Below are 15,000 nucleotides of genomic sequence, written 5' to 3'. Positions count from 1 at the left end.
GAGGCCTGTAGGACTCTGTGGGAGGCAGCTGTCTGCTCCCGGCTCAGGGAGGGGGATTGGGACTCTGAGGGGTTCTGAAAACAGACCCCCATGGTGTGCAGGAGGAGCAGATGGAGCTGTCCCCATATCTTCTCAGAGGCTGTGGTCCATTGACGGCAGCATGGTGCACAGTGTGTTCAAGTTTCCCCACAGTGAGGACATCCAGACGGTCTGTTCTGTCTCCGAGTCCGGGGTTCACTCACACGGTCTGCTCAGACTCAGAGAGAACAGGACACAGCCTCCTCCTTCAGCAGTGTCCACAGCTCCTCTGCCCAAACATGTCAGGGATTTGGTCTGTCCCAAAGCTAACTCCTCCCCCAACAACACCAAGCCACCATGTTTCCCTCCCGACCAGGAGCTGCTCTTCAAATCACCTCCAACCATCAGAACACAGTCAGCTCCACCAATGAACAGTCCGACACCTCGAACCACAGGTCACACTGAGAGCACCGAGACGTCTGATCAAACAGCTGGAGGTGATTCTTCAAACAGTCCGGATAAAGCAGGAGGGCAGAGTCACGTGGTTCAGAGCATGACCACGCCCCCCAAGCAGCAGGGAGGAGGCAACGACATGAGGACAGTCAGAGTAAAGACAAGTCAGATCACTGACCTCAGCAAAAGACGAGGGGACAGGTCCCACCACAGACCCAGCTCTAAAAAGTCCCGTCTGCTGGAGGACGGCGGCCCTGCCAACATCAGACCCTCCAGGAGCGCAGTCGGTTGCATCAATAGGACCTGCTCCTCAAGAATCAAACGCCTCCCTGCAACCATCCCAGAGGGCCGAGTCCTTGACAAACACGCCACATCTACACTGAGCAGTGTGCGTTCAGGTTCATCCAGGCACCACGGAGGTAACCGTCACCATCATGGTCACCACTATCATCATCACCATCACAGACGTGACCAGGTCGCAATAGTTGCCAAACCAAAGTACAAACGTACGATGCATTACGATGAGGCGTTCAGACGGGCTCAGCGCCATCAGAGGAAGGGGCTGCCAAGTCGTTCTGCAGCACGCCACTTCCTCGCCTCTGATGGGGCTTTGAGCAGCCCGTATGCCTGTACAGCAGAAAGTGACTCTGAGTACTCAGCAGAGTGTGCGTCGCTCTTTCACTCCACCATCGTGGACACCAGTGAGGATGAGAGGTCCAACTACACCGCCAACCGCTTCGGAGACAGCGAGTCCAGCGACGATGAGTATGTGGAGGAGAGCGCCACGACCAGTGATACAGAGGAGAGTGTGGGAGGTGGAGCGGGGCCTGGGACAGGTGGTCTGGGCTGGGGGTGGAGGCAGTTAGAGGAAGCAAAGGCCAGGGCGCCAGGACAGGAAATGAGATCAGCTCATACAAAAGCCTTTGTCAAAATAAAGGCCTCCCACACCCTAAAGAAGAAGATCCTTCGGTTCAGGTCCGGTTCTCTCAAACTTATGACGACGGTGTGAGTCAGCAGGATTCCCCGCCCCTACCTACCACCAAGGACAAGAGCCCCGCCCCTACCTACCACCAAGGACAAGAGCCCCGCCCCTACCTACCACCAAGGACAAGAGCCCCGCCCCTACCTACCACCAAGGACAAGAGCCCTGCCCCTACCTACCACTAAGAAGAAGAGCACCACCCCTACCTATCGCTAAGGACAAAAGCCCCGCCCCTACCTACCACCAAGGACAAGAGCCCCGCCCCTACCTACCACCAAAGACAAGAGCCCCGCCCCTACCTACCACTAAGGAGAAGAGCCCTGTCCCGCCCTACCGCTAAGGACAAGAGCCCCGCCCCTACCACTAAGGAGAAGAGCCCCACCCCTACCTACCACCAAGGACAAGAGCCCCGCCCCTACCTACCACCAAAGACAAGAGCCCCACCCCTACCTACCACTAAGAAGAAGAGCCCTGTCCCACCCTACCACTAAGGAAAAGAGCCCCACCCCTACCTGTCACTAAGGAGAAGATCCCCACCACTACCTACCACCAAGGACAAGAGCCCCGCCCCTATCACTAAGGAGAAGAGCCCCGCCCCTACCTACCACTAAGGAGAAGAGCCCCGCCCCTACTACTAAGGACAAGAGCCCCACCCCTACCACTAAGGAGAAGAGCCCCGCTCCTATCTGCAACACAGGATAAGAGCCCCGCCTGTATCTGCCACACCGGACAAGAGCCCCGCCCCCTACCTGCAACACAGGACAACAGCCCCGCCCCCTATCTGCCACACAGGAGAAGAGCCCCGGCCCCCTATCTGCAACACAGAATAAGAGCCCCGCCTGTATCTGCCACACAAGACAAGAGCCCCGCCGCCTATCTGCAACACAGGACAACAGCCCCGCCCCCTACCTGCAACACAGGACAACAGCCCCGCCCCCTATAAACCACACAGGAGAAGAGCCCCGCCCCCTATCTACCACACAGGAGAAGAGCCCTGCCCCCTATCTACCACACAGGAGGAGAGCCCCGCCCCCTATCTACCACACAGGAGGAGAGCCCTGCCCCCTATCTACCACACAGGAGGAGAGCCCCGCCCCCTATCTACCACACAGGAGGAGAGCCCCGCCCCCTATCTACCACACAGGAGGAGAGCCCCGCCCCCTATCTACCACACAGGAGAAGAGCTCACATTAGATTTGAGGACACGTGAATGTTTTGTTTGAACCTAAAGATCAGGGATCTGAGCACTGGACTCTTATAGACCCTGTTGTATCCTGAGCTCAGCTTATGGTAACAAACACTTTAAAAAGTGATTAAAATGTAAATGGAAGTTTTTAAAAATCAGACAAATAAACCCAAAACATTCAGGACAAATGCAGTATTGAATGCAGCAGGTAAATTAACGTGAAGAGGTGAGAGTTTTTACAGACGTTGTTTAGCCAATCAGATTGGTCTACTTTACCTGCCTCTGTCTTTGATTGGCCAACCAGAGCCTCATTAAGTTTAGCCTGAGATCAGGACTCCATCGGCTTCAGCTCAAGAACTTAAAATCTGTTTGAGGTAATGTCACCATTCAACAAAAGAATGATGTTTAAGTTCTTCAGCAGGTCTTCTGGATGGTTCTTCAGTGTTGCTGTGGGGGTCCAGGTCTTCTGGATGGTTCTTCAGTGTTGCTGTGGGGGTCCAGGTCTTCTGGATGGTTCTTCAGTGTTGCTGTGGGGGTCCAGGTCTTCTGGATGAATCTTCAGTGTTGCTGTGGGGGTCCAGGTCTTCTGGATGGTTCTTCAGTGTTGCTGTGGGGGTCCTGGTCTTCTGGATGGTTCTTCAGTGTTGCTGTGGGTGTCCAGGTCTTCTGGATGGTTCTTCAGTGTTGCTGTGGTGGTTCTGGTCTTCTGGATGGTTCTTTAGTGTTGCTGTGGGAGTCCAGGTCTTCTGGATGGTTCTTCAGTGTTGCTGTGGGTGTCCAGGTCTTTTGGATGGTTCTTCAGTGTTGCTGTGGGGGTCCTGGTCTTCTGGATGGTTCTTCAGTGTTGCTGTGGGGGTCCTGGTCTTCTGGATGGTTCTTCAGTGTTGCTGTGGGGGTCCTGGTCTTCTGGATGGTTCTTCAGTGTTGCTGTGGGGGTCCTGGTCTTCTGGATGGTTCTTCAGTGTTGCTGTGGGGGTCTGGTTTTGGACATAGACTTCTTTAGTATTTATAGTCACATGATGTTTGGTTGTAGCGCACGCCACACGTCTGTACACGCTTTGCTCACTTTGATGAAAGCTATTAAAACCTAATATATATGTTAGCATGTTGGATGCTACACCTGGTACTGAGTGACACTTTTGATAATGTTTATACTCTCAGCCTGACGTGTCTTTGGTACGACTGTCACCACTGTTGCCATAACAACACGTTTATACAGCTGTTACGTCTGCAGTTTATCAGGACTTGAATGGCTCAATAATAGGGGTCAAGTTTTTTTATGTTTCCATAGTAACAATACCAACAAACAGGTATTGATATTGGTGATATTTACTCGCATCATATCAGAGTTTGAAAAGTCTCTTTACACTTCAGTTTCTGTTTCACTGTTACAACCATGTGACTAGCTTAGCTTAGCATAAAGACTGGAAGCAGGAAACTGTTAGCCCCTGTAGCTACAAAATGGCTAGCCCGTGTAACATGAGGGTTGTGTGTTTGCATGCGGGCTAAATGGACTAAGTTATTGTAGCTAAAGCAGTTAGCATGTAGCATAAGTAAGTGTAGCATGGAACGTGTTAGACTAGCTTTGTTAATCGGGGAATAAGCTAACAATTAATGCTTCAATATGTATTTATTCAAACGGTTGAAAAATGAAGAGTGTGTGCATGTTTTAAATTAGCAGGCTAGCATGTTAGCTCTGTGGCTAAATCACTGAGCGTATTACATGCTAGCCTGCTAGCTTCTCTTCTTGGTCGTAATCAAATTACAGAAACTTGCCGTTTTTTAAAACCTGCTCTTGTCTCTTTGCTAAGCTAAGCTAAGCTAAGCTCCTCCTGATAGAGATGATGAGATCAATGAACGCAAAGATTGAAATAGCATTTCATTTTTTTGGTTTCAAGCTGCAGACCAGTCAGAGAGGGTGAACACATCGTGTTAATAAGCGTTGTTCTTCTGTGTGTGTGTGTGTGTGTGTGTGTGTGTGTGTGTGTGTGTGTGTGTGTGTGTGTGTGTGTGTGTGTGTAAATACATGCTGGTGCTTAACCTTTTTACGCTTCAATAAATGTGGACTTGAATAAATCATTGTTCTGTTTCCCCTTTCTTCAAAGAGAGAGCATTTCACCTGGGATTACAAGTCAGGAGTCCCCCCCCCCCCTCTGACAGGGATAGTCTCCTGCTGTGTGGTGCAGAGTGATCAGGTCAGGAGTCCCCCCCCCCCCCCTCTGACAGGGATCGTCTCCTGCTGTGCGGTGCAGAGTGCTGTGAGCATCTCAAACTTCTCTGAATGCTCGTCTGCATCATGCTCTGTCAGCTCGCTGACCTCATGTTTCCATTTAATGAAGATAAAGTGACAACAACACGCTGATGTTTGAGCTGTCTGCAGGAGCTGCTGACTGCGTGCTTTGTGTAAGCAGTCTGAGTGTATGAATAAACCCTCGGGTTACTGCAGGAGTCTCTCTTCAGTCTACGCATTAAAATATCATTAGCTGCTTCCTTCAGGACAGTGACGGCTGGGCGCTCTGTTTTCCTGAACAGCATGAACGCAGCATAAATATTGGTCCTCTTTTTCAGTTTTTCCATCTGAGCTGCAGCAGGACGAGAGACTGACTGACACACACACACACACACACACACACACACACACACACAGGATCAAGCTGTCAGCTCAGGGGGAGCAGAGAAATATATCACTGCAGGAAACAGAAAATCCTTGAGTGCCCTAAAGGCACACACACACACACACACACACACACACACACACACACACACACACACACACACACACACACACACACACACACACACACACACACACACACACACACACACACACACACACACACACACACACACACACACACACACACACACACACACACAGACTGCAGGCTAAACACACCCGCCCACGCTGCCGCCCACGTGAAACTCTTTTTATTCCTGCAGAATGTGAACACAACACAGCTGAAGGTGCACACACACACACACACACACACACACACACACACACACACACACAGGATGTGTCTCCATGACGACAGGATTTTCTTTGACTGATTATAATTGAAACATGCTGGTTTACATGATGACCTGACACTGATCTGGACAAGAGAGGAGGAGAGAGAAGGAGGAAATGAGGAGGAGGGCCCTGATAGATAAACCCCCCCGAGCATAGATCCAGTTTAGACCCTCTGAGACCACGTAGATCCAGATTCTTTAAAACCTGCTGAGATGACTTGGCGACCTGGTTTACAAAGAGCGTCTGCATGGAGGGGGAGGGGCTAAAGGAGAGGCTGCCGCTCCTGAGAAGGCATTTATTATTATTTCGGCTGTTTAAACTGTTGACTAGAGTCTGAATCCACCTGTAAACTGACCGTGTGACCTTGTGACCGTGTGACCGTGTGACCTTGTGACCATGTGACCATGTGACCGTGTGACCGTGTGACCATGTGACGGCCGCTGACATATTGCCTGCTGACGTGGACCTCTGGCCTTGGAAAATGAAGCTGCTGCTGAAGTGTAAAATCCTGCAGTTCCCTGAGTGTCCACTAGAGGCTGACTGCAGAAGCACAGTGTCACGGGTGCAGGCAGAAAACAGGAGGACCCAACTGCAGGTAAAAAAAACAAAACAAAAAGGTGATTTATTAAAACAAAAGCCAAAAACAAACTCACTCAAACAATAATCCAAAATCCAAGAAGAGAAAAACAAAGTAAACCCAGGGAGACAAAACAACAGGCTCAGAACACACGTGACACTCGAAGGATAAACTACATGAGCTAAGGAACACAGACTAAATCAGACGCAGGTGAGACTAATAAGACAGGTGAGGACAATCAGGGTAATCAAGACAGGACGGAAACACAGAGAGGCAGGACACCAGACAACACTGAGAACTTTGGGTGGATCTCAAGTCCCTTATTTGCAGTCTCCTCGGTCCTCGGCCGAACAGGAAGTAGTTCCAAAGCCGCCATGTTGAGGATCAAAGCTCTTATAGCGAACGGAGGAGAGAGGATGGAGGAGAGAGGAGGCTGATCCGAGGAGCGATGACCGAGGAGACACGAGAGCTGACTTCACGGAAGTCTTTTCACTGACAGACACGCCCCCTTCTCGTATATCACTCACTGATTGGACGCTGCACAGGATCAGACTTCAGTGAAACAGAGTTTAATAGGGGAGAAAAGAGGGAGATTAAAAAGAGGCTAAACGGAGCGTGGGACATTTAAACAGATGATGAACATCAGTGAGTTTGTAAAGAGTCGCTCTGTGATGAGCTGCCATTAAAAAGAGTCTGACATGAAGATTAACAACCAAATATGAAGCTCTACAACTTCTATCAATACATCCTTCATCTTCATCATCCCTCACACTGTTTGAATGTCTGATGATGATGATGAAGGTCTGATCCCTCACACTGTTTGAATGTCTGATGATGATGATGAAGGTCTGATCCCTCACACTGTCTGAATGTCTGATGATGATGATGAAGGTCTGATCCCTCACACTGTTTGAATGTCTGATGATGATGATGATGAAGGTCTGATCCCTCACACTGTTTGAATGTCTGATGATGATGATGATGAAGGTCTGATCCCTCACACTGTCTGAATGTCTGATGATGATGATGAAGGTCTGATCCCTCACACTGTTTGAATGTCTGATGATGATGATGATGACAGTTTGATGAAGAGGAGTCCGTTTTATATTCTCACTTATTGATCTTCACAAAGTGTTTGATTAGTAATAATACAGTGTGTGTGTGTTTGATTAGAAGTAATACAGTGTGTGTTTGATTAGTAATAATACAGTGTGTGTTTGATTAGTAATAATACAGTGTGTGTGTGTTTGATTAGAAATAATACAGTGTGTGTGTGTTTGATTAGAAATAATACAGTGTGTGTGTTTGATTAGAAATAATACAGAGTGTGTGTGTGTGTTTGATTAGAAATAATACAGTGTGTGTGTGTGTTTGATTAGTAATAATACAGTGTGTGTGTGTTTGATTAGAAGTAATACAGTGTGTGTTTGATTAGTAATAATACAGTGTGTGTTTGATTAGTAATAATACAGTGTGTGTGTGTTTGATTAGAAATAATACAGTGTGTGTGTGTTTGATTAGAAATAATACAGTGTGTGTGTTTGATTAGAAATAATACAGAGTGTGTGTGTGTGTTTGATTAGAAATAATACAGTGTGTGTGTTTGATTAGTAATAATACAGTGTGTGTGTGTGTGTGTGTGTTTGATTAGAAATAATACAGTGTGTGTGTTTGATTAGTAATAATACAGTGTGTGTGTGTTTGATTAGAAATAATACAGTGTGTGTTTGATTAGTAATAATACAGTGTGTGTTTGATTAGTAATAATACAGTGTGTGTTTGATTAGTAATAATACAGTGTGTGTTTGATTAGTAATAATACAGTGTGTGTGTGTTTGATTAGAAATAATACAGTGTGTGTGTTTGATTAGAAATAATACAGTGTGTGTGTTTGATTAGAAATAATACAGTGTGTGTGTTTGATTAGAAATAATACAGTGTGTGTGTTTGATTAGAAATAATACAGTGTGTGTGTTTGATTAGAAATAATACAGTGTGTGTGTTTGATTAGTAATAATACAGTGTGTGTGTGTGTGTGTTTGATTAGAAATAATACAGTGTGTGTGTTTGATTAGTAATAATACAGTGTGTGTGTGTGTGTTTGATTAGAAATAATACAGTGTGTGTGTTTGATTAGTAATAATACAGTGTGTGTGTGTGTGTTTGATTAGAAATAATACAGTGTGTGTGTTTGATTAGTAATAATACAGTGTGTGTGTGTGTGTTTGATTAGAAATAATACAGTGTGTGTGTGTGTTTAATTAGAAATAATACAGTGTGTGTTTGATTAGTAATAATACAGTGTGTGTGTTTGATTAGTAATAATACAGTGTGTGTGTGTGTGTTTGATTAGTAATAATACAGTGTGTGTGTTTGATTAGTAATAATACAGTGTGTGTGTTTGATTAGTAATAATACAGTGTGTGTGTTTGATTAGTAATAATACAGTGTGTGTGTTTGATTAGTAATAATACAGTGTGTGTGTTTGATTAGTAATAATACAGTGTGTGTTTGATTAGTAATAATACAGTGTGTGTGTTTGATTAGAAATAATACAGTGTGTGTGTGTTTGATTAGTAATAATACAGTGTGTGTGTGTTTGACTAGAAATAATACAGTGTGTGTGTTTGAGTAGAAATAATACAGTGTGTGTGTGTTTGACTAGAAATAATACAGTGTGTGTGTTTGATTAGTAATAATACAGTGTGTGTGTTTGATTAGAAATAATACAGTGTGTTTGATTAGAAATAATACAGTGTGTGTGTTTGATTAGAAATAATACAGTGTGTGTGTTTGATTAGTAATAATACAGTGTGTGTGTTTGATTAGTAATAATACAGTGTGTGTGTTTGATTAGTAATAATACAGTGTGTGTGTTTGATTAGAAATAATACAGTGTGTGTGTTTGATTAGTAATAATACAGTGTGTGTGTTTGATTAGTAATAATACAGTGTGTGTGTTTGATTAGAAATAATACAGTGTGTGTGTTTGATTAGTAATAATACAGTGTGTGTGTTTGATTAGTAATAATACAGTGTGTGTGTTTGATTAGAAATAATACAGTGTGTGTGTTTGATTAGTAATAATACAGTGTGTGTGTTTGATTAGAAATAATACAGTGTGTGTGTTTGATTAGAAATAATACAGTGTGTGTTTGATTAGAAATAATAGTGTGTGTGTTTGATTAGTAATAATACAGTGTGTGTGTTTGATTAGTAATAATACAGTGTGTGTGTTTGATTAGTAATAATACAGTGTGTGTGTGTGTTTGATTAGTAATAATACAGTGTGTGTGTGTTTGATTAGAAATAATACAGTGTGTGTGTTTGATTAGTAATAATACAGTGTGTGTGTTTGATTAGAAATAATACAGTGTGTGTGTTTGATTAGTAATAATACAGTGTGTGTGTTTGATTAGTAATAATACAGTGTGTGTGTGTTTGATTAGAAATAATACAGTGTGATACTGCTGTGATTTAATAAAGTGGTTTAATAAAACCTTCGTGAGAGGCTGATTTACGGTGGGTAGACCCTGCTCTCTGATTACCCACAATCCACTGCAAGATGAAAGCAGAGCTGAAATATCTGCTATGTGATAAAGACATGATAGAGGACATAAGGTCCACATATATACGAGGGCAGGGACAGATTGAAAGGTCACTACCATGACAACCTATAAAATGTCTTGTTCAGAGTTTAGTTTTAATAAAAGAAGCACATTTAAGTCAGCTGTTCAAGTGTTCAGTATATTACATACAGTATATAATATATATTATTAAAAATCACAGTGAGGGCAGATTGAGGGCACAGTGAGGACAGATTGAGGGCACAGTGAGGACAGATTGAGGGCAGATTGAGGGCACAGTGAGGGCAGATTGAGGGCACAGTGAGGGCAGATTGAGGGCACAGTGAGGGCACAGTGAGGACAGATTGAGGGCACAGTGAGGGCACAGTGAGGACAGATTGAGGGCACAGTGAGGACACAGTGAGGACAGATTGAGGGCACAGTGAGGACAGATTGAGGGCACAGTGAGGACAGATTGAGGGCACAGTGAGGACAGATTGAGGGCACAGTGAGGGCAGATTGAGGGCACAGTGAAGGCACAGTTATGGCAGATTGAGGGCAGAGGGCGGGAAGATTGAGGGCACAGTGAGGGCAGATAAATTTTTCTCTGTGACTCCATTTTTTTTTCCCACAGGTGCACAGGACTTTTGCACCAATAATAAATTCATAAAAGCATTTTGTTAAATAAACAAAAGAAGAAATTAGGTATCATCTCTAAGAGCCAAGGTGTGCGTATACCCACAAAAATCCAAACACATGTAAGTTTAATTGTATTTCACAAAATGAAGCAATTCCTATCAGCAAAACAAAATTGGCATTTAAGGTGAATGCAAAAATAAATGTCCTTTTCCCACTCTGTTCAAGTCCGTTTAATAAAATCAATGTCTTTCGGTGTTTCTAACATGTTTTTCCCAGTCCTCCCACACTGGAGCAGGAGGTGAGTTGATAGGCTGGGAGCTCATCATCTTGATCACAGAGAGGATTCATCGTAATAAAGAAAACCTGACCTATAACACAAAGGTAATGAACGGTAACTTCATTCATAACATTAAATACCATATTTAATTGGAAAAAAATATAATTTTAATTTAACACAACCCAAATTAAGGTTTAAATGAAACATTTTAGAAATTGAACTGAATTTAACAATAACTTAATTACACTTAAATGCATTTGGATTAGATTCTGAAATCCTTTAGGTTAAAGAAATACAAAATAAATACTTGCCTTGTTTTTTAATCATCAACCACAATGTACAGCCGCGGCTTCAATTGACACAAAGGCAGGTAACAGATGGATACACTCGCAGACCCAGAGCTAAGTTTCAACAGGCAGTCCTTTAATACAGACAGGTTCGGTACACTGGAGCAGGCAAAAGGCAGAGTTGAACAAGCAGGCCGGTGTCATACATAAGGTCAAAAATGCAAAAACCCAAGGACTAGGTAACACAAAGAAAACATGAGGAATGAGACATTGGGATTATATACACAGACAATCAGAGACACAGGTTGGCCTCCGGCTGAACACCTTAAAAACTGAGGTGATCTATAACATCCGAGCAGAACACCGACCCCTTACAACAACAGGAGGCCCTGCTCTGAAGGAAGTCCACCACTTCAAGTACCTGGGCTCATGGGTCAACTCGACAGAGCAAGATCTGAAAGTTAGAAAGGTGTTTGCATGGAGAGACCAGTGTATGGAACTCCAATCTCCCCCGACAAATCAAACTCAGCTTCTTCTATGCGACGGTGGAGTCTGTTCTAGTTTATAGGAGTGAATGCAGGACCCTGAAGACAACTCTGCAGAAAGCTTTAGACGGGTGCTACAGAATGCTGAACATCAGCAAGAGCGCACATGTCACCAACAAGTCTCTGAATACTGGAGCATCCAGGGTGAGCGACAACATAGCTGCCAGGAGAATGAGAGTTGTAGGACACTGCCAAAGACACCAAGAGCTGCCAGCCAGCAAACTGGTACTGTGGGAACCAACGCATGGGCACCGGTCACCAGGACGTCCCACAAGAACATTTCTGGATGTTATCAAGAAAGACGCAGGAGTGCAAAGCACCAACGAGCTGGCTGGAAGGATGAAGAACCAGGATGACTGGAAACGACAATGGAAGGCTCGTCTGAGGACGACTTAGAGAGAGAGGGCTAGATCTGAAACATAGAGACAAGGGGAAGTAAAACATGACCAGCAAAATCTGAATAAATAAAATGACTTGTGTCATATATTAGCTGTTTATCAAATGAGATTTTTTATAAAGAATTCTCCACAATTCAATTGAACAAAATAAACAATATAAAAACTCAATGCTGAGTGCAAAGAAACGTAGAAGTTTCCAAGTTGTTCTTGGACAAACAAACACTTTTTTGCTATGCTGTGCCACCATGAGTTGAGTGAGGTGAGAGGAACTGACCTCGTGAACCAGATCTTTTTGGTAAGTGGATTGAGCTCTGAGTTGGTGATAGATTTCTGTGGAGTTCAGGTCAAGTTATGGAATGTTTTAAGGAAAAAATAGGGAAGTTCCATCCATTCACCAATTTTCCACCGTTATCCGGGGCCGGGTCACGGCGGCAGAAGTCTTAGCAGATAAGCCCAAACTTCCCTCGCCCCAGACCCTTCCTCCAGCTCTTACAGCTATCGCCGAGCCTCCTCCCAGAGGGACATGTCCGTAACACCTCCCTCGGGAGGCGTCCAGGGGGCCCGAGCCACCTCAGCTGACTCCTCTCGATGTGAAGGAGTAACGGCTCTACTCTGAGCTCCTCCCTGGTGACCGAGCTCCTCCCCCTATCTCTAAGGGTGCGCCCAGCCACCCTACGGAGGAAGCCCATTTCAGCCTCTTGTATCTGAGATCTCGTTCTTTCGGTCCTGACCCAAAGCTCATGACCATAGGTGAGGGTAGGAACGAAGATCGACTGGTAAATCGAGAGCTTCGCCTTTCGGCTTAGCTCCTTCTTCACCACGACGGACCGATACAGCGACCGCATGACTGCAGACGCCGCACCGATCCGTCTGTCGATCTCACGCTCCATCTTCCCCCCACTCGTGAACAAGACCCCGAGATACTTAAACTCCTCCACCTGGGGCAAGGACTCCCCACCGACCTGAAGAGGGCAAACCACCTTCTCTGGTCGAGAACCATGGCCTCAGATTTAGAGGTGCTGATCCTCATCCCAGCCGCCTCACACTCGACAGCGAACCGCCCCAGTGCGTGCTGAGGGTCCGGGTTTGATGGAGCCATAGTAACCGGTGGAAATCTGCGTTGTGAGATGTATTCTGTGACATCGGGATTCTTTCAACTCTTTTAATCTGGCAACAGAAAAGCACAGACCAATCAACTCCTCAGTCCGCTCCAGACTCTACGCACGTGCACGCGCATGCACGTAAGCTAGCTTACATTGTTGTACACGGCAAACTATTTTCCTTAACAAATAAAATAATACATATTTAGAATAATTCAATGAAATTAATGTACCAAAGACTAAAGAAAAACTGCAAAACATTCTGAAAAACTTAAATATCCAAACAATAACATAATAATTAAAGGATGAAAGGTGATAAAAACTTAGACAATGGACACCCACCTCTCCCAAAGGCTTTTGTCAGAAAGGGCAGAGGGGAGGCGGCAAAACATAATAACAACCAAAGAAGAAGAAAACAAGGAAGGAGGGGCTGCAGACTACAAAACAAGACATAACAGACAATTGCAGAACAAACAGTTAAACATGCACAAACATATATGACCCTGTTACACCAACAAGACCACATCATCCGCAAAAAGCAGAGACACGATCCTGTGGTCCCCGAACTGGACCCCCTCCGGCCCCTGGTGACAAAGGGCAGCCCTTTAACTTACCAGGCTTCGGCTCACGGTCAAACGCCTTCTCCAGATCCACAAAGCACATGTGGACTGGATGGGTGAACTCCCATGAACCTTCGAGCACCCGCTGGAGAGTTTAGAGCTGGTCCAGTGTTCCACGAAAACCACATTGTTCCTCTTGAATCCGAGGTTCGACTCACAGCCGGATCCTCCTCTCCAGAACCCTGGAATAGACTTTCCCAGGGAGGCTGAGGAGTGTGATTCCCCGGTAATTGGAACACACCCTCCGGTCCCCCTTCTTGAAAAGAGGGACCACCACCCCGGTCTGCCAGTCCAGAGGCACTGTCCCCGACCTCCACGCGATGTTGGGGTTTCTGTTTTTGTCTCTGTCAGCAGCTCAGCAAGGGTTATCCCAGTCTGGATGAGGCCCACATACTGGGCTTATTATGACACACACACACACACACACACACACACACACACTCACTCAAACAAACATATAAATCAATGTCAGTATTGATAGATTCATATTCACAAGGTAATCATCAGACAATATTTAGTTTAAAGTCGCTGCAGGTCTGACCTCAGATCAGATGATTACTTCCTGTTTGTAGAGTCAGCAGTCTGACCACGCTTTGATCTCTTGAACAGGAAGTGCTACAGTGTGTCGGTTTGCAGCTCAGCAGTGACACCTGCTGACAGACAGGTTGTATCACACCCTGATTGGTGCACTCTGTGATATCATCATATAGAACACACTGTGATGTCATCATATAGAACATACTGTGATGTCACCATATAGAACACACTGTGATGTCACCATATAGAACACACTGTGATGTCATCATATAGAACACTGTGATGTCATCATATAGAACACACTGTGATGTCATCATATAGAACACTGTGATGTCATCATATAGAACACACTGTGATGTCATCATATAGAACACTGTGATGTCATCATATAGAACACACTGTGATGTCACCATATAGAACACACTGTGATGTCATCATATAGAACATACTGTGATGTCATCATACAGAACACACTGTGGTGTCATCATATAGAACATACTGTGATGTCATCATATGGAACACACTGTGATGTCATCATATAGAACACACTGTGGTGTCATCATATAGAACACTGTGATGTCATCATATAGAACACACTGTGGTGTCATCATATAGAACATACTGTGATGTCATCATACAGAACACACTGTGATGTCATCATACAGAACACACTGTGATGTCATCATATAGAACACACTGTGATGTCATCATATAGAACACTGTGGTATCATCATATAGAACACTGATGTCATCATATAGAACACTGTGGTGTCATCATATAGAACACTGTGGTGTCATCATA

At 44.9% G+C, this 15,000-nt stretch overlaps 1 protein-coding gene across 1 annotated transcript in view; it reads left to right on the top strand.

The window, feature by feature from the left end:
- The window catches only part of dact1 (dishevelled-binding antagonist of beta-catenin 1), a 15,048-nt gene extending 13,290 nt beyond the window's left edge, over positions 1-1,758 (top strand). Inside the window, exon 4 of the mRNA XM_079373332.1 lies at positions 1-1,758. This exon is cut by the window's left edge and continues 511 nt beyond it. Within this exon, the coding sequence (XP_079229458.1) occupies positions 1-1,480 (1,480 nt within the window). The 3' untranslated portion in view covers positions 1,481-1,758.
- Positions 1,759-15,000: the final 13,242 nt, after the last annotated feature.

Source organism: Symphodus melops (genome assembly GCF_947650265.1).
Source record: "Symphodus melops genome assembly, contig: scaffold_222, whole genome shotgun sequence".
NCBI classification, from domain to species: domain Eukaryota; kingdom Metazoa; phylum Chordata; class Actinopteri; order Labriformes; family Labridae; genus Symphodus; species Symphodus melops.
Note: the sequence above shows the minus strand (reverse complement) of the source record. Positions and strands in the feature narration are given on the sequence as shown.